This window comes from Mirounga angustirostris, unplaced genomic scaffold, assembly GCF_029215605.1.
Source record: "Mirounga angustirostris isolate CCGP_5_RB_7025 unplaced genomic scaffold, mMirAng1.0.hap1 SCAF_4, whole genome shotgun sequence".
Lineage (NCBI taxonomy): Eukaryota > Metazoa > Chordata > Mammalia > Carnivora > Phocidae > Mirounga > Mirounga angustirostris.
In genome coordinates this window covers 126,326,164-126,347,433 of record NW_026991712.1, presented here as the reverse complement: position 1 = coordinate 126,347,433, position 21,270 = coordinate 126,326,164, and the positions used below count along the sequence as shown (strand labels likewise).

The 21,270-nt window shown below is 35.4% G+C and overlaps 1 protein-coding gene across 11 annotated transcripts in view; it reads right to left on the bottom strand.

Moving 5' to 3' along the window:
- Positions 1-21,270, bottom strand: part of ZZZ3 (zinc finger ZZ-type containing 3) — a 110,372-nt gene that overhangs the window by 52,872 nt on the left and 36,230 nt on the right. For 6 of the 11 annotated variants that reach the window (XM_045897384.3, XM_064588962.1, XM_064588961.1 and 3 more), the window contains 3 exons: positions 18,032-18,167; positions 16,279-16,432; positions 9,886-11,438 (listed from right to left, as the gene is read on the bottom strand). In XM_045897384.3, coding sequence (XP_045753340.1) covers positions 9,886-11,387 — 1,502 coding nt within the window. In that variant the 5' untranslated portion in view covers positions 11,388-11,438; positions 16,279-16,432; positions 18,032-18,167. Of the gene's footprint in view, positions 1-9,885; positions 11,439-16,278; positions 16,433-17,886; positions 17,953-18,031; positions 18,168-21,270 lie in introns of all 11 variants that reach the window. The other 5 variants (XM_064588957.1, XM_064588965.1, XM_064588964.1 and 2 more) reach the window with 5 other exon arrangements.

Sequence of the window (21,270 nt, the reverse complement as noted above, 5' to 3'; positions counted from 1 at the left end):
TGGGGTCTGGTATTAACAAGTGAGCTTACATTTTTCATACAGCCATATAAAAACATTTATCTCACCACCTGAAAATGTGGTCAGACAACCAAACTAATCAAGAGATACACCCTTCTTTCCCATGTCCCCCACCATCCCAATATCTCTCCGTAATTCCTGAGTTAACTCTGTGAATGATTGTGTAGTTTATTCAACATTTCTTTTGAAAATTTAAAATCTAGTTTTTAAGTAAAAAAAGGAAATCATTACCAGTACTAAATTTTATAAATTATAAATTCAGAGTATTAAAAGTGAAACTAATGGCATAAAAAAAATCTCTATCAAAAGCATACTAAATTTTTCTCTGACATTTTCAAAGAAGCATAAGGCTAGACATTTCTCCAATGATATATCAACCAACTAGAAAGATACGGTTCCTTCAAAGAGCTTGAGGTCTACTGTACATGTTGCTATGATAGAGCTAACAAGGAGCAATCAGTCAATCTTGGGAAGATTGGAAAGATTTCTCAGAGTATATGATGTCTAAATTTAAACGTCCTTCTCCCTTTGCAGACAGAGAAAGGAAGATAACCAGGGAGATAGGTGGTCAGGCATATGAGAAAGCCTCAAGTAAAAGAACATAATAATCAAGGAACTGAAGGTTTAATCTGTTTAGAATATAGAGAGGTAGAATATAGAGAATAAAGAGAATGTTTAAAAATCATGGAATAGTTCATTTTAAAGAATAGATTTTATTCTAAAAACATTTACTCCAGCTACAGTATAGGAGTCCATTGAGGAAATAGTATACTAGCACCAGAGAAAGCAATTAAGGAAGCATTTCCAGCAATCAAGAAGACAGTGCGTCAACAAGGGGCGCCTGGGTGGCTCAGTCGGTTAAGCATCTGACTATTGATTTCAGTTCAGGTCTTGATCTCAGGGTAATAGGTTCAGGCCCTGCATTGAGCTCCACACTGGGTGGGGAGCCTACTTTAGAAAAAAAAAAAAAGTGGCAATGAGAATAAATAAAGCTGAATCAGTAACACTGGTGGAAGAGGGGCTGTAGTGAAGAAGTAACTGATGATTACTCCCATTTTTCTAGACTGGGCAAGTGAAAGAAACTACCAATTAAGGTAAAAGATAGTGTTGAATATTGGATGTACGTGAAGCAAGCAATGGTTAAGTTCAATTTTCGACATGTTCCACTGAGTGTATTGTGTGGAAGGCAAATGGATATATCTATTGTAAGCAGTCTGAAGCTCAAGAATAATCTGATTGGATATATACATTTGGAAATCCATCAATAGAGATGGTAATTTAAGCCACAACAGTGTGTGAAAATATCAATAGACAGCATACAAAATAAGAAGAAAGTCAATAACTAAAGCATGAGCAGTACCAAAAGAGGAAGGGCAAAGAAAGATACATTTATATATATTAATTTGAATTACAGAAATCAAATCATGCCATTTTTTTTAATAGATAAGAAAACTGACAACCACAGACATTAAAGACATTTACCCAGCATCATACTGCCAGCTAAAAATTGTAATGGAAGGGGATTACAAATCTAGTCCTCAAATCTAGTCCAACTTTTGTAAATAATTTACAAATAAAACTTTTTTTTTTTAAGATTTTATTTATTTGAGAGAGAGAGTGAGAGAGAGAAAGAGCACAAGAGGGGGGAGCGGGAGAGGGAGAAGCAGACTCCCTGCTGAGCAGGGAGCCCGACATGGGGCTCAATCCCAGGACTCCAGGATCATGACCTGAGCCGAAGGCAGTCGCTTAACCAACTGAGCCACCCAGGCGCCCTACAAATAAAACTTTTAAAACTATTAAGATTCTAGAATTAAATGAGATAGCATTTTAAAAATAAAAACATTATCCAGTCATGACTGGTGTCTTTTTTTTTTTTTTTTTAAGATTTTATTTATTTATTTTGAGAGAGCAAGCTCATGAGAGAGAGCACAAGCAGAAGGGAGCGGCTGAGGGAGAGGGAGAAGCAGACTCCCTGTTAAGTAGGGAGCCTGATATGGGACTCGATCCCAGGATCCTGGGATCATGACCTGAGCCCAAGGCAGAGAGTTAACAGACTGAGCCACCCAGGCACCCCACCATGATTGGTGCCTTAAAAAAAAAAAGTACTTATAAAATATTACACTTGGTTCATTTAACTTCACTCTTCATATCCCTATATATATATTTTGAAATGTTTATTAAGAAGATACTTTAGGTGTTGACTAGTGTTCAATGGTACTTTCTACCCTCATTGCCAATAAACTATTAGTATGACACTTTTTCTCCAACTAGAAGTTTAAACATAACAAAGTAATTTCATGCTTTTATATTCTGAGAACTGTTAGTTAAAACATGAAAAATTACATTTAAAATTAAGAGGGAAGATAATTTAAGACACATGAAAAGAAGCCAACAACAGCAAAAGTTGAATGAGTTCTCCAACTCAGCATAAACAGTAAAAATAGTATCAGGGAAAATAAATTTCTGCAAAACACTGGACAACTGACAGACATAAAAAGAGCATATTCACCCTAGCTTTCTGAAGTATAGTACATCAAATCTGGCCTACCTAAAAAACCTGAAGGGTCTAAGAAAAATAACTAAAACCTAGCTACATTACTCTTTCATCTCTTATGGTTACCACTTTAAACCTAGTAAACATTGTTTCATATCTTCTTGTGTGTTGCTTTATCTTTTACCCATCCTCATGAACTGTATCTGAACCAGTAACCCAATTTTTACTTCTGCTCAAACCATAGCAACACTCCATCAACACAACTAAAACAATGTCAAGTCTCTTTTATCCTCCTTCTTCAATTCAAATTGGTATTATTCCAATTTCTCTGACTTCAGCTTCTTAGAAAAAGAAATTGCTTAAACTCATTTTTAAGGTATAGGTAAAAACTAGCCCTTACTGTCACAAGAGTGTCAACAAAAAATAATTTCCAAATGGTCAAACTTCAGGCTGGAACTGTCGTAAGAAAACATACCTAGTGCCTACTGAAATTAAATCAGGAAGTTCCACTTTCAGTCATGACAGAATAACACTGAATATCCTTCTACCATACACAACTAGACTACTGGAAAAAATACGGAAACAATTATTGTTAGACAGTATGCAGTGCAGGACTCTGATCTGCGAGAGAGAGCAAACAAATGAGATAAGGTACATTATGATCACATTTTCTACACGGAAGAACCATCAGTACTATGGAACAGGAAGCGGTCTCGCTGAGCAGAGGGAGAGAAAAAAGGAGTTTGGGGAAGTAAGGCAGCTGGAATTTGTGGGACACAGCACCAAAGAGGAAGAAGCAAAACAGAAAAAGACAGCAAACACCAAGTATCTGTACAGAGGTCCCCTTGCATCTTCCACATACAAAGTTGCATGTGTAAAACAGGACCAAGCAAAGAACAACTATCAAGGAGTTGTAGAGAGAACAATTTTAAGTGTTTTCATGAGGCTAGAGTCCTGCAGGTTTCAACCAGCCAGAGTAAAGAGCTTTTTTAAATGAGACACGAGAAAGGCCATGCCAAGAACTAAGGCTAAACTAAACCTAGCATATAGGCTGCTCTGGACTTCCCTATCAGAGCTAAAAGATAAACCTTAATAGAATCAACCTTATTATCAAGTAAATTAACTAACTGCCTGTCAGAACAAATTTCAATACTTTTTTAAAGAAAGAGAACAAAATCCAAATCCTCAACATATTTCAAGTGTCTACTATACACATATTACTAGATACGTGAAAATTAAATCGTAACACACTACAGAGAATTCTGCCTACTAAGAGTGTCCCGAACAAACTGCTCAGTCTCTTCCCACCACTTTACAAATTTCTCTACGTTAAAATCAGAGATTCAAGAGAAAAGCAGAAGCAGCTTTCCATGATAATGTAAAAGAAATAGCGGTACACAGACCTCACTGAAGATAGAAGCAGAAAAGTCACAAGACAGATCTTCTTATGTATTACTAAATATAATATCTGATGACATGAGTCATCACAGAAACACATAAATGGTACAGCCTGCTTACCAATATGTAAAAACATTTTTGAGCCTACAAAAAAACTACTAAAATAAAGTTCCTGCAACTAAAGGCTAAGCTTCAACTAGTCTCAAATAAATGGTAATTGTTTTAAATGGGTTTTATTGCTAATGAGAATGTATTGCCATATATAAAGAATAACTGTTGTTTCTCTATCCAGAATTTAGAAACCTGTTTACTTATGTAAGACACAGCCTCTAAACCAGAAAGCAAACAAGAAAACACACAATTAAAACAAACATCTGGGCGCCTGGGTGGCTCAGATGGTTGGGCGTCTGCCTTCGGCTCAGGTCATGATCCCAGGGTCCTGGGATCGAGTCCCGCATCGGGCTTCCCGCTCCTTGGGAGCCTGCTTCTCCCTCTGTTTCTCTCTGTCTCTCATGAATAAATAAATAAAATCTTTAAAAAAAAAAAAAAACAACACATCTCCTTGCACTAATGCTTATCCAGGCATTCAAAGAGAAATTCCTCAGTGCATCACTCAAGAATCATGAGACAAAATTCTAACAAGCTTGGTTATTCTGATTTCCAAGTTTAAAGAGAAATAAAAGCACTCAATTAGAAGGGAAGGTTGAGTTACTAGAGGAAGGTAGCATCATAGCACTAGTGACAACAAAATGAAAGTCAACAAAACTGAAGAAGAAAATTATAAAAAGTCACAGAACTTCCAGAACACAGAAAAGAATCTAAGTTATAAGAGCATAAAAAGCAGAGTCCAAATCATTTAACAAAAGCAAAAACAGAGATATTCTGGCAGTGATGGCAGAAAGTATCACTCATGACCTCTGTCAGCAAAAATGACCCTAAATGAAGAAAAAGTTAAATTATACTCAGGTACAAATACACTTGGATTACAACAGAGAATCACTTTTATAAACCATTTACATCACTTGAAATAAAAGATGCTGACATTCAAAGGAAAAAACCAAGAGTTCACTGCACTGATGATTTTGAGTAGTCAATGGCATACTGTATCTCTTACAACCAAAAATTTTATATTAAGGACAGTTATTTCCCTCCCCTCATTAAATTTTGTGCCAAACTACTGGGGCCACTCTGGCTGTTATATTCCACAGCTTCTTCCAATTAGTTGAGAAGGTACACTATGCATGAGTTTTCCCTAGTAATCTCTGACTTTAATATACTCAATTGCATTCTAAACATCCCCCAAAGTATTTTTGCAAATTATCCAAATTATCTATTTAAAGTCAAGCTGTAGCAAGTAGTTTTATATACCCAATTCGTACAGGGCAATTATTTTTCACAGACACACTAACAGAATATTCTTTAAAACCATGAACATGAAAACATTTCATCCAATAAAGAGAACAGGTTACTTACCTATAATGCTGATTCTCTGACAGATAAAACCAGATAATCATTACAATTACAGAGCTTAAACTCATACTAAAGAATTTTGAAAACTGAGTACCCAGTATCTGCTCCCTTAGATAACCAGGAGTAATTCTGACTATGAATTAGAATATGGGAGTTCTAGTCCTATATCTACCAGTAGTTCTCAGAATTTCAATAAGTAACTTCAAAACCTTAATTATAGCACATACCCTCCAAGCGCTGTGAATTGTGTAAGACTGTTGAATCACAGACCTGTACCTCTGAAACAAATAATACATTATATGTTAAAAAGAAAAAAAAAAAAAAAAGATAGCAGGAAGGGAAAAATGAAGGGGGGGAATCGGAAGGGGAGACAAACCATGAGAGACTATGGACTCTGAGAAACAGAGGGTTCTAGAGGGGAGGGGGGTAGGGGGATGGGTTAGCCTGGTGATGGGTATTAAAGAGGGCACGTTCTGCATGGAGCACTGGGTGTTATACGCAAACAATGAATCATGGAACACTTCATCAAAAACTAATGATGTAATGTACGGTGATTGATACAACATAATAAAAAAAAAAGGAAAAAAAATAAAACCTTAATTATAAGTTAGGAAATGGGGACTGTATAATGCCACCTATGCTATCTACTTCTGAGTTGTAGTGGGTGCCAAATGAGAAACTAGAGGAAATCACTTTGTACCTTATGAAGCAAAGTACAAATGTAACATTATTTTATCTAGGGCAGGATGACTCCTCTATTGCTTTCTAAGCAAAATCCATCCCTAGTCCTGGAGCCTTCTGGCCCCTCGAGAGAAACTTAGACAAACAGTAAAAGTAGTCTCAAAGAAAGTGAATCTACAATAAGACCTGATGAGGATTTTCTCTATGCAGTTTCTGAAACTAATGAAGATATCAAATGATTCACATAAGCGTAGTATAAAAGGACGTATCATATTATTTGAAGTACATTGTTTTCAGAGAACCAAGTTTAAAAATACAATTCCCATAAATATTCTTTAATATGGCTTGAAAATTTCTTCCCTACAGACTATATGAGCAATACTCTTTTGATAAGCAGTAACTAGCTTATTCTTATACTTTCATTATCTAGAAACTTGAAAACTGGTATAAACATTAATAATCTTATCAATGAGTTAACCCTTCAGAAGACCTCAAGAATCCAAAAACTCTTAATCTGACTTTTCATCCTCTGCCTGTTTATGAAAAGTTATAGGATCTTTAAATGAAGCTATCCAAGGCCCTTCAAATAATTTACTTAAGTATTCTTGTACAATGAGAATTCAGAGAAAATTGACCAAAACACATTTTCTTTTGAATATTTATTTCCCAGTGACTGGCCTTGTGAATTGGGAAAAAAAGCTCTGAAACATTAAAACCCAGGACCTAAAATCTTCCATACCTGCTCTCCCTAGAGCCAGAACTTCAAATCTGAGAGACCTGATTCAATACTTCTGATTCAAAATCCACAAAAGGTCAATTCCCAAAGAGAAAAGGCAAATCACAGTTAAATACATGATCTCAGTCAGTCTGGCTATTTAGGCCCAAAAGGGAGTCACTGGGTATTATCTACCACTTTAACAGAATCTTTCAACCTTGAAGACCAGAGTTTTTAGACAAAGTGTATTTCTTCTGATTCTCCACCCACTCACATTTCATGAAATAATCCACACCTGGAATCTTGCCAGGAAAAAAAGATAATCTTCAGTCCCCCTTCCCTTGTTCCTAGTAGAGTTCTCCATTTGGAAAAATAAATATATAAAAGCACACTGTGGGTGTATGTGAATAAGAGAGATGGCATCTAGAGAGGAAACAGGGTTAAGTATCCAGAATGCCCACAAATTCATTTCTCTGGCCTATGGTCTAATTACCATGAATCAGGTCTAAGGCTAGGATTCTACACATAATATCTTTTCAAAAATTTACAAGTCATTAGATGACCCTATATGTAATACCCTTGCAAATAAGACAGATAAATTTTAGGCTAAATGGTAGGATTGAAGGTTGCTGATTAATCAGTGTTAATTTAGAGAAGAGTTGCAAATGGAATGAGAAGAGCCATGTTCTCTCGGCTCTGGATAAAGAAATATGCCTGCTCAGTGTTTTCTATCAATAACATATTTTTGAATCTGGCCATCAGGAAGTATTCACTCCCTACTGGTAAAGATATTCATGTATAATCTGGGCAATGCCCAATTCCCAGTTTCAAAGGCACTTATCTGGGGAAATTTACTAGCATGAAGAGAATAAGAAAGAAAAAAAAATATTTGATGGGGGTGTATGTGTGCACCTGCGTGTGCAGGAGAGTATTATTCCATCTACCCATTTATCTTTTTTTCTTTACCCCAAATGCATTTTCAAACCGATAGAAATTAACTTGAGACCTCAAAGCACAAGATGGGTATCATGATGCTATTTTTTACAATGACAATTTGGGTAAAAAAAAAAAAAAAAGCCAACATTATATCCAACCAACTCTCGGCTCTAAACAAAAAGCAAAGGAAGAAGTACGTTACTGAAAAGAGATTACATCTAACATGATCAAACATCCTCTCTCAATTTTCTTTAAATTATCTCTAACCAAGATGCTAATCAAGACGCTCTCACTCCATCTCACTCTTCCCAATATGCTTCCGTCGGAGGAAAAAAAGTTAAAAGTGAAGTGTCTAAAGGTGCTACCTTCAAAGGACTGGAGGAAGGCAAAAAAGCAAGGAGGAGTTATTTCTTTTGCCCAACGTCACCGAATGAGGCATTAAACTGAAAATACTGTCCCCAAAAAAGCAACTACCATCCAAATTCCAAAGGACTTTGCACACCGTGAGAAACCCATGAAACTATATTGTTCTCATTCTCAAAGGCTTAAGAATATGGAACATTACTCTTTAAATGTTATGGCCACTATCTTTAGACAATTGTTTTATAGGTTTATCATCCCTGAGAATGATCATCAGGAGAGCTCCAACAAAAAATGTAACATAATGAATTAATGGGAAAATATTTTCCATCAATATACCAGCTAAGCCTTAAGAGAGCATCTCTTTGCCAAAGAAACAATAAAAAGAACAGAATTGAGTATCATTTTATTAAAATGTACACTTCTTGAGTTCTTGGTTTTTCTCTAGCATATGCTCTGCTGCTTTTGCCTGCAGATAACAACTCTGTTTTTAAAAACTAATGCATAATACTAATGGTAAGAACTCTATCTGAAATTGGAAAAAACTTCACTTATTCATTTATTGAGTTTTCTACCTCAAATTGGACTTCAAATGTTTCAAATACATAAAAATGTTAACCGTTTTACAAAATGAATGAATAAAATGCTTGGATAAAATGACCTCTCTACTAAACTAGTAAAATACCTTTTATTAAAAAAAAAGGAAAATTTTCAGAGAAGAAACATGCTAAAAGGCCACCATATTATGTCATGGTCCACAACTAGGATTTGGGTTATTTTGATCTGATACATACCAGAATCTGGGAATTGTCACAATAAGAACATTACAAAGTTTTCTCAAATCAGTGTTTTCCCACAGCCTATAAAATCTGTGCTAGTAATTCAAAAGCTTACTTTGTAGGAGTAAAGGTGATTAACTCATATATGTCTTTTACTGTTTTTGATCCCGATATTCATGATAAGCACTGTTCACTGTTCATTAATGTTCCTTTCAGGATTATTCAGAGTTAGCTCCAATTCATTTGTGTTACTACCCAGAATACTTTAAAGCAAATCTAAGCAAAACTGTGATAAATTTGGACATCCTATTTTTAAAAGTACCTTCATTACAAAGGCTAAATGACAGCATTTTAAGATAGCCTCCCCTTCTAATTTAGAATCAGGAGAAAGTTATCTCAAATACTTTATGTAAACTATAGAGCCAACTATAACTCTTGCTAATGTGCTAATTACAATATACAATTACCTATCATAGTTTTAATAGTAATATCTATTTCTGCAAATCACGAAAGTCAAAGGTAATGCATAAAGTACATTTTAAATGAAAAGTTTTAATTGGAAATTAGATAGCCTGCCAGATTTCCCTCATCTATATAATGTCTAAGCACTCATTAATTGTTCTACGCTGTCTGGAAGGCACATAAAGCTCTACAACTATACATCCAAAGTGTATTGTGAAAACTAAAGATGTTTCCATTTTACAAATTAACTGAAATGGTACAAAACTTATTAATAAACAAAAACGCCATCAACCACGTTTCCATGTCTTTTCTATTTGAGATGTGTGAAATATCAAAACTAGAAAAACCATATAGCCATTGAGAAGAGTAATAAAGTTGAGTTTTAAAGTCTTTCTTTTTTTTGGAGTTTTTTTAAGAGTTGAGATAATCATTATGTTAAACCTAAAATTTCAGCTAAAGCATTAATCTTAGCTATAATAAAAATGCTATGAATAGACATTTATGAACAGATACTGAAAACGTGGGGGAATAATAAACAAAGCAGAATTCATGGTTACCATATTTACACATACTCTTTGTTGTGTTTCAGTGCCACATGATCTGATTCAAAGTAATAAACATCAGGATCATCATCTTCTTCTTCTGTATTGTGCGGATTGGCACTCTCTTTGGCAGATGGCAAATGTCCAATATTAAGTCTTGCCTCTGAGGGTGGCTTACTTAGTCCTTCACTCCCATAATTTTCAGAGTCACAAAATATTCCTTTTTCATTCTGAGAAATTTCATCAGGATTTGTGGGAGATTCACTTATGTTATCACTAACAGTTGCGTTTGTTTCATTGGGACTAAGATTATTCTCCTCAAATTGTCCATTTTCTCTGCAAGGAGAACTGTTTTTAGTGGGACTACCTCTGGTAGGGGCCGCCCTTCGTGGTGAAGTTCTCAGAGTATATCGATGTTCTTGAGGTTCTGATAAAGACATCATTTGAGCTGAAACACAGTCTAGAACAGAAGATTCTGGTTCTCCAGAGACTGGCATACTCTCAAGACTTGTGTCCAGGGCGTTATTGGTGTTTTCATTACACTGCTCTTTTGAGGCACTGCTATCTCCCACCACATCTACTTCCTCCTCAGAATCCCTTAAGGATGACTGAATTTCAGAAAAGGGGCCTGTAGCTGGCTCAGTAGTCAGCTGATTAACATGTTCCACAGGCAGGCAGGCAGTTACTATTTTGTGGTCCTCCAACTTGACCTGCACTTCTGAATTTGTGCAAGGCACGTTATGGTCTATATAACTGTCCTCCTTCCTACTATCAAGGAACATTGAAGTGTGGGTATCCGAATCCCCATTTTCAGCTACTGACTTTTCCTGCAACACATATGAACCAGTGCTATTTTGTTTAGTGTTCCCATCAGGCTGACAGTCATCACAGTTTATAACAGCTGAATCACTGTCATCAACACCATTGACAGCCAAATAGCCTGTGATTTCTTCAACTACTGCAGAATTAAGTGGCCCTTCCTCACTGACATTCACCTTTTTAATTTCCCTTTTCTCACAATCATCCAGTATAAGACATCGACAAGCTCGTTTAGTCCCTTGAAAATCTGCATCATTGTCCACTACTGTATTCCTCTGTTCTACTGACTCCTTGTCTGATTTTATAGGCGAATCTTCTTCTGAACTGTTTGGTGCTTCAGATCTAAGACAACGCTTAATTCTTTTTAAAACTGGTGAAACAGGTTCTGTTTGCCTTCTCTCACAATTTTCTACAGCCTGCCTTTCTATGGTATCTTTTTCTGAAGAAGAAAGTCCTCTTTTCCTAGGGCTTACCCATGATTCTCGAGTACTTTGCTGTTTTAAATCAGTAGTTCTTCCATTATTATTTCCTTTCTGAATCTGCACAGGCTCTGGTCTCTTCTTTGGTGATCTTGATCGTACTTGAGAATGAGAAGAGATTTCTTCAGGGTGAGCAATGCTACGATTCCTTAAAGTTCTACCACAAAAAGATTCATCCAAGCCGTTTAACCCCACTGTTGATCTTGTAACACGAGTAGATCGGGAAGCAGCCATACTATGGCAAGTCCCTACAATACGGTCATCATGATCCACTCATTGGGAAACCTTCAAAAATGTAAACAAAATAATGAGAAAAAGGTAATAGTTAATATACCTAAAACAAAAGCATAAAGCTATTAACTTTTAAATCCAAGTATAGCCAATATTAATAAATTATGTGATATAATTTCTTTTATTAATATTTCCAAAAACGATATTAATAATAGCTAACAATTACATGACACTTAATATGTTCCAGGAATTGTTCTATATGCTTTACATACATTGACTCACTTAAGTCTCACACCAATTAAGATAGGTGCTATTATCATCCCTACTTTACAAATGAGGAGGGTGAGGTATCTGTACCGTTTAAGTGATCTGTCCAAAGCCACACACTTAAGTGGCAGGGCAGGGCTCTAGAGACCATGCCCTTAACCTGCCTCCTGTGTATCTGCCTCTCAGATACACAGGCACAAAGGGCCCAGAAAAGATTTCCCTGAAAGACAGGATTTCATCTTGGTTATTAAAATAATACCCTTGAATTTAGATAGCAATTATCACAAAAACTATTCCAATCATTTCTTATGTTTTCTCAAAACATTCCTGGGAGGTAAAGTGGTAGAGCAGAGCAGACCAAAAATGAGTTTTTGGTCAAATCCTTTGATGACAAACTATGTGACATCCAAAAAATTTTGGTTGCAGTAGAATTTTTGTAATCAAGCAGATGAATAGTATCACAATCCTAGCTTCCAACAGCTAAAAGAAAACAGAGCAAAACCAAATCTCCCTAGTCTCTAGAAGTACAGCCATAAATCAGCAAGTGAAAGGAAGTATTCTGAAGAGGATGGAAGAAAAAGAAAAGGAGCCCCAAAGCAAATATTACATCTAAGAAATCAGGACTACACATATATAACCCCACTTTCTCCTTTGAATTCCTGTATATACGTATATGCCACAGTTTTGACGCATGTTGGGAGATAAGCTGGTTTTCTGGTGTGGATGTTTGGTGTTTCTAAGATAGAAATGCAAGGGAAATTGAAAAATGCCCTGATTGATCCATCTGGATAAACTGTGAGTGGTTATTATTTTCCAAAGGTTCTCCCATAAAGCAGAATAAAGGAGCTATTAACATTTCAAGTATCCATTCTTCTCTTCCTCTTCTGTTTAGCTTTCACAAGATAATCTGCCACTTCACTGCTTAACTTCCAAATGGGGTGTAGGATGGATAGAGAAAGAGGCCAATAATGGCTGTAGTAGGTAGTTTCATAGTACCCTCCCACCTCCCTTTGCCATGCTTCCCATAGTCTCCTTCTCATATAAACCCTCCAAATGCCATTCTACCCCTTCCCCTGCAAACCAAATATAATCTCTCCTTTGCCTCAACTAGAAGTGTTTAACAGTAGAAAGGTTATGAAGAACTACAGAAGCCATAGCAACATGCTGCCACATACAAAAAAAAAGAAACATTAAAGGGAACTGTCTTCCTGTTTCTGCCTGCTGACAAATGAATTTAAGTTTCCTAAAAAATATGTAAGTTGACTGAGTTTAATTTCGTTTCAGAGTAAGGCATATTTTTCAATTTTTAATTAACAATTTTTGAAAATCTTACAAGACTCACAAAACCAGCCCTGGGATTAGATAGAGTATGATAATTTGTTCTAGAGAATTCCACAGCCATCTCATGAACAGCAAATACAGGACACCAATCAGAAGTTAGAAATACATTTCACATAGTAAACTTTTACTATTTTGGGATTCATTAGAGGGATGTGACATGTAATTCTCTTTTGCTTAAATCTTGTCATGAAGATTACAGTCTATTTTAAATCACAGGTAATAAATACTGAATGTCCCATAAATACCCACTTTTAATTACAAAAAATTCAAGTTAAATTTCAAATATTTCAAAAAAGCACAAACTAAAAAATGTTAAAATCAGTTTATTTGTTTCATATACCCAAATATGGAACTCTCAAATTTGAAGGTTATTGATTTTTAAATATTAATTACCTATGTAAATACACAAAGAAACATATTTAAACTTTACTTACAAAATCTAATGCAAATATATTTAACACTAATTATATTCATAATTATTCAAAAATTGATTATATTCATAATTTATGATTCAAAAATAACTGTCAATAGTAATATTTTATAAACACACAAAAAGAATCTCTTAATCTTTACTTTTTAAAATGTAATGTCAAATAGGGCATATAAACTTCAAAGGATTCCAGTAACAGGCACCCCTAGCCCTTTTCTTTCCACACCAATCTAAATGAAAGCAAAATCTCTGCCTTGTCATTATTAATAAAATAAACTTCTTATTATTACTACTCAGTTACTTGTAAAGAACATATAAGGTTATATATGTTACATAGGATATCCTATTACATAGGATTATACATGTATACATAATATGTATAATTGTAAAACACCACCTTAATGAGGGCCTATTTCTTCACTATTCCAGGGATCAAAACACTGATTAATATGAAAGATGAAACCTCTTTTTGTTTCTTCTCATCCCTAAAAAGCATTTTTATTCCATTCATCAACCACAATAAAGTCCATTTTAGTAACAGTTCTCAAATCCCGTGCCATTGAGCCACATTTAAAGCGAACTTGTTTTATACAAGGACCCTTTTGGTACCTCAAACTCTTGCAAACTCCCAAGTGTGGCCTGAGAACCAGCATCATGGCAACTCTTGGAAGCTTGCTGGAAATGCAGAATATCAGGCCCTGCCCCAGACCGACCAATTAATCAGATTCCCAGGTGATTTACATGCCGATCAGGATTTGAGAAGCACTGACTTAGACCACTACATCCAGACAGTATTCTTTTAAAATAATACAGTCATCAGGTTCAAACTAAATTAGATCTCTGTATAATATATCCTTTAATTCCTTATTTGAGTCTAGTAATAAAAATTTATAAATAAAGCCATGATTACTTTGGCTGAACTAGTACCGAAGAGAGGACTCAGTCTCTTGCCTGACATTAACATACTGCATGCGCTTAAGGTAATAAATGGTAAAAATTCTGAAGACTAAATGAAATTTAAACACTCTTCCCTCTGATTTTGTTTTCTTCTGTTCTAACCTTTTTCTTCATCTTTTCTATTTTGAATAGGCATATATAAAGGCACATACTTTCTGTAGTTATCTAATAAACAGCGCAAATTTCGATTACCAAAAAGGGACTAAATCTGTCCTAATTATCTCAACCAAGTCTCAAAGTTGTTTTGCCATGCTTAGCTAAGTATTATAGACTAAAGCAGTTGTCTTCCTCATTTTAGCTGCATAATACAGTTACTGAAGAAATTCAGTGAAGAGGTTTGGAGCACAAAATTATATTCCTGCTAAAAATTAAATTACTAAGGGAACAGAAAGGAACTTATTTACAAACTAAGTATCTCAGAAAATACCCTTGCTAGTTAACTAAATAGGAGGCACATGGTGAAAACCTTAGCCAGCACCCAACTAGAACTAGAAATTCAATCACTCTAATTTCAGAATTAAGAGAAACTGTTAGTTAACATATTCATATGGCAAAACGCAATCTAGCAACTAGAATGAAGTTTTTCCTATGTTATCTACCATCTAATGAATATGGCACTTCCTAGAACAGAAGAGAATATGACCAACTCATCACTAGAATTAAATAGACTCCCATCCTTTCTTCTCCACCCTTATAAGCTTTCATCCTATTGGAGAGCACATCAAGGACAGTCAACCAAATTTCAACCTGTCTATTCATATTAAGCCCCAAATCCTACCTATAATTCTAACATCTCATCTGTGCTGTTGAACTATCCTCCCCCCAAATTTGAATCTACTTATACCTCAAATCTAACTGTAGGATTCTGAAACAGTATCAGCTGCATTTCAGATCATAAATGTCCAGCTCTGTGATCCCATCTGCAGAACTGCATCAATATGAACTAAAAGGAATAAACATTAAACTAAAACGGTCCACCTAATGAAACACTACTCTAGCTATCACCTTTACTTATGAGAAAGAAATCTCAAAAAGATTTTTCAAAGATAATGCCTATAACCTTCTGCTCCACTATAATTACTAAAGTAGTATGGTTTATTTTGGGAATTGAGGGACTGGCAATCGTCCATTAACATCAACGTTCTAGCCAGTATTTATCATCACAATATTTAGTTTCATTAATTGAACAATTTTTAGGAAACTGGTCATGATACCATACCAAACCAAAGTGAAAGGCAAAAAGAGCAAGAGCAACTGGAAAGTGTTACCAATATGATTTCTACCTAGAACATAAACATGAGTTGCTTAGTAACGGTTCAGACCATCCTTGTCATGCAATTTTTTTAAGACAAATTTCTTCAGCTGAGCAATTACCACTATCAGGTTAAAAGTAGGAGAGTGAAACATGGGAACCCACCTATGCAATTCAACTTAAAGTTCTTAATATTTGTGTTTTGAAGCTGTGAATTCTATCATGTATTGCCTTACATAAAGTGATCTCTTCTTTCTTCCCCATTAAGAGAGACAGATAGATATAGATAACATAGATACATTGACAGAAAGCTGAATGAATACATGCTTTAAAAAAAAACTGGGGAGAAGTAGAAGTCAAGGAATTTCATAATGCCCCTTGAATCAAAAATACCTAGGGTGTCAAAGACAGGTATAATGCTCTCGAGATTCCAGTGTACTTAGTCACTTCATTTATACCCCTGTTAGGAAGAGTGGGAAAATATTTCATCCCTAACCCATTCCCTATAGCTCCACATTCTTATGAACTGCCAGCCAGACTGCACAAAATGCCATGCAGAAGAAAGTATAGAAATGTAACAAGTCAACCCTCCCACAAAAAATATCAAACTATAGTTTTCTTCACTACTGCAAAACTAAGTAACTTACCTGTACAACCAAAGATCTATCATTGTGGAAATATTATCTCTTTTCTTTATATCCTGAAGGAGTTGGAGCTATGATCTAGAATAGAGCTTAAGCATCAGGGTTTCAGACTCTCAGCTTCAGCCATGGAGAATACTAGAACCTCCTAAATTCCTTTCTTTAAAATAAAATAATAAAAAAAAAATTAAAGAAACAAATTAACTTATGCTAATAGATTTACCCCTTCTATAAGAGGAAACAGCAGATAACAGAATATCTATTCATAGTAACATCTTAATAACTCTGTAGCCTCAGAGATACCAAGAAACTGGAAAAGATTTTTAAAAACCAACAAAAACAAACCAAAAAGACCTTGAAATATACTGAATCCTCATAACAACTTATTACCAGTTTGCATCAAAATGTGACTCCACTCTTCTCTAGAGTCTACGGGCAATATTTTGTTGAGGTGACCCAAAGACTGCCTTTGATAAAATTACTCACACAGAATTTTAAATCTCTTACTCTTATTCTAGAGGCCCTCCCAAACTTTGGCCTTCAAGTATTCAAAACTGGGACTGAACAACAAAAATAATTTAAGTTATGCATACCAAAGAATCAACTAAGTCTTCAAACATCTGTATGATAACCCTGATGATTACTAAAGTGCCTTAAGACTCTATTATCATGAAAAATTTCTAATATTTTTGGCATATGGATTTTCAACTAGGACAAAAACAATATGGATTTTCTGCTTTTAGTACCCAGTTGGCCAGATATTTTAATTAATCTAAGTATACTCCATTTCTTGGACAGTCTCTTTAATTAAGAGTTTTACTTTATAATAATGTATATATGATATCCTTTTCAGAGAATCTGGCTAAATGGTTATCATAAGTGCCCATCTGGAAACAAGGAGGAACACCAGGGAAAAGACTAGTGATGTTTATGATGCAGCCTGTCACTTTATTATAAACATGAAAGTAAATATTCTAAAAGTAGATATTCTAAAAGATTTTCACAGTGAAGGATTACAATTTTAAAACTGATGCAGTTAACAAACCTTGTGAACTAGAGTTACTGCCTAGTAAAAATAAACATTACAGTTTTAGTAAGCTAGGAGATCAGTACTAATATCTAATATCTACAGATGCAACCTCTCCCAAATATCGCCTGTAAATTCGTGAAAAACACAACGTAGGAAAATTGTCTAAATAAAATTATTTAATACTACATTAAGAAATATTCTAAGTTAACATAAGGAGGGTACACAGTGAAAACATGATCCTACAAAAAGTAACCCTTGACTTGAAAACTCACTCATCTTACAACAAAGATTCCAACTGCCAACTCCTTAATACCCAACCTTGAAAGCCTTTCACAAACATGGCAAAACGTTACATTCTATAGTGTGTGGTGGGGGTGGCAAACATCAGGGGCAGAGGATCCACAATTTAAGATGTGTCTCTGAGTACACATGGACATGCCCATTCTAGCACTTTATTCCAGTTCCAGTTGGCCACCTTCTACCCATTGTGGATTGGGTTTACTATAGGAACCTCACCCATTATGGTATTTTTACAAGGCAAGGATATCTGCAACTGTCATTTTCACAGAAGAACTGATACTTACAGCTGAGTTCTAACAGTATTATGATAGACAGGATCACCCAGATATCTTTCTTAAAAGCCTGATACACTGAAAAAGAAACTTTAGTCAATTACTTCTACTAACTAAAGCCCCCTTGGCCTTAATTAAGATTACATTTTTTTCTTACCTTTTTAAAAGTGTTTTTCGCCTAGTATTTGATTCCCAAGCGTCTGTATTTATCTGTCATCACTGTTAATGTCCATGTTACATTGAGACTTCAGGTATTAATTATTTATATTGGATGTACTAGCACAACTTGGTATCTGTGAAGGGAAACCACAATATAGTCACTATGGATGTGTTACTATTTACAGATATGTGGATAAAAGTGATATTTCTAAACACTTAGGTAACACACTGCATTCTCTACTAAGCTGCACAAATAATTCCTTATATTAGGCTACAAAATAGGTGCTATCTTCAATAGACTAAGATGATTTGCTAACACTCTTACCAATGCTTCTCAGAGTACCCACATAAAATGTTTCAAAATTTAATTCTAAATTAAAATTTTTACAAATTTGAGAGCTCTACAGACTCCTTTTCTAACTACCAATGTAGACATAGTTCATTTTCCAGAAGCCTGTAATTGCTCAGGCATTAATAGAAAAGTATTTTGGGGCACCTGGGTGGCTCAGTCGTTAAGCGTCTGCCTTCGGCTCAGGTCATGATCCTAGGGTCCTGGGATCGAGTCCCGCCTCAGGCTCCCTGCTCGGCGGGAAGCCTGCTTCTCCCTCTCCCACTCCCCCTGCTTGTGTTCCCTCTCTCACTGTGTCTCTGTCAGAGAAATAAATAAAATCTTTAAAAAAAAAAACAAGTATTGTATGTGTATGTGTGTTTTAATAATAAATCTATAATGGTTAAAAATGCAGTAAAAAAGATCATGACTTTCCTTAAATGTGACTTTAAAACATTCCGTGTCTTTTAGAGTAATGATTTTGTCTTACCCCTCTACGAATAGTTTGTGAACAGTAAGCTATCCAAACATTCCCTAAAAGTAAGCTGCTTAAAAATCTAAGATTTTTAGATTATAGATTACAACTCTGAGAAACACATCAATGAGCTTATAATCATGAAAAAAAGCATTATATAAAACTTTAAGTCATTTCAACCAGTTTATTAGTAGAAAAACATGAGCTACAAAAAACCTCATTCATATTATGAATGGCATTCTAAAATGATTTACCATTGTATGCCATTCCAAATTCCTATATAATAAAAAGAAAAAGCAAAAATCTACACAGAAATACAGATAGCTAGAGTGCCTGGGTGGCTCAGTTGGTTAGGTGTCCAACTCTTGATTTTGGCTCAGGTCATGATCTCAGGGTTGTGAGATCAAGTCCCAAAGTTGGGCTTCATGATGGGCATAGAGCCTGTTTTGGATTCTCTTTCTCCCTCTCCTTCTGCCCCTCCCCTACTTGCGTGGGCATGTGCATATAAGCATTCGCTCTCTCTCTCAAAAATGAATGGAAGGAAAGGAGGGAGGGAGGGAGGGAGGGAAGGAGGGAGGGAGGGAGGGAGGGAGGGAGGGAGGGAGAGAGGGAGGAAGGAAGGTAGGTAGGTAGGTAGGTAGGTAGGTAGGTAGGTAGGTAAAGAGAACCTTACACCTGTTTGTGAATAAAATTTGACAGTGGAGTTGTCAACCTGCCAGATCTCACCAGTGAAAAGTTTCATTATACTGGAGTAGAAACTTAATATAATGTTATGCCGGTTATGTTTCAATTAAAAAAAAACACAAGAGAACAAGACAATGGAATAGTGTTTAAGAAACACTGATATCTACCATTACGCACTTACAAGTCTATTCATTTGTTTACAAATGTTAAACAATACCATAAAAAATTAACACTATTTGTGTAAACAGTAACAGCTTTATTCCTAAATTTAAAAGTTGCTATATATTCTCTTGTAACAAGCAAATTAAACTAGCCAAAATTCTTATACTCCTTACACTGCATTCTTTGTTTCCTTCACTATACATTTCAAATGGAGCAGATAAAGTAGTTTGGTTTGTGATAGCTACAGTAATTTTTTATTTGAATTATTTAACTATAGTAACTTCCAGAAATTTAAAAAACTTAGCTATTTTGTCTTTTAAAAGCATACAAAATGGAAAACCATTTAAATCCTATTCCTAAGGCCTCCGTATTTATTCCTTGCTACAGAACTTTGCTTGTTTTCACATACTAATAAAATCAACAGACTATTCAAGAATTCCAAAGGCAAATCCAAAACCAATCTTGACTGAAAAGAATTACTTTTCCTACTATTTGCAGTCTAACACTGGTGCTACTGTGCTAAATAGATTACAGGATCTAAGATTCATGGCACATATGAAATCACTTCAAAAGACTACAGAAAATCCCACTAGAAAATATTAACAGTTCTACTGATACAACAAAGTTATAAGCTACAAAACTTACTATAAAACTGTGATGTCTAAACTAAATGCAACCTAAATTATAAGACACTGAAACTTTTTTTAGTTTTATAGAACCTTAGAAAATTTTCAGGACAAAAGTTATATATAGATTCATATTAGTACCCAATTCTTCAGTGGTTATAAGTGAAAATATTGAATTGTGCACTATACCAAATGATTTTAAAAGAAACAGATGAGGACATTCAAAGGTGGCTGTAAAAAGCATTAGAATAATGCTCAGGGACAGAAACACCTTTGCTAGACAATTAAACTTATCACACTCACTTGCTATAGAGAACTAAATTGAATATTTGGTGCAAAGTATAACCAAAGAAGAGCACACTTTCCTGGGTCCCTAAGTTGTTTGGAACCACAGTTTCTGTGTCTTGGATGCCTTCAAAAGATTTTAGAGATAAACCTATATTTCACAGTCAACAGAAAGGTAGCAGAAGCATGGGTTTGATAGAAGGAGACAGAAATAGGATTCCCTACCATCAAAAATAACTAACAACTATCTGACCATGAGTAAGACACTTTGCTCTTCTATGCTTCATTTCCTCATCTAATACACAGGAGTACTTCTTAGGGTTACTCTGAAGTTCAGAAGAGATTATGTCTGTGAAGTACTTTAGCTTACTGGTTTTCAAACACTAGTGTGCCTAAGGAAATCCTGAACCCTGGGGCGCATGACTGGCTCAGTTGGTTAAGCATCTGCCTTCGGCTCAGGTCATGATCTTAGGGTCCTGGGATCGAGCCCTTCATCTGGCTCCCTGCTCAGTGGGAAGCCTACATCTCCCTCTCCCTCTGCATGCATCTCCTTCTCCCTCTGCCTGCCGCTCCCCCTGCTTGTGTTCTCTCTCTCTCTCCCCCCTCTGTCAAATAAATAAATAAAATTAAAAAAAAAAAAAAAAAAGGATTCCTGAACCCAACCACCCCAGAAATTC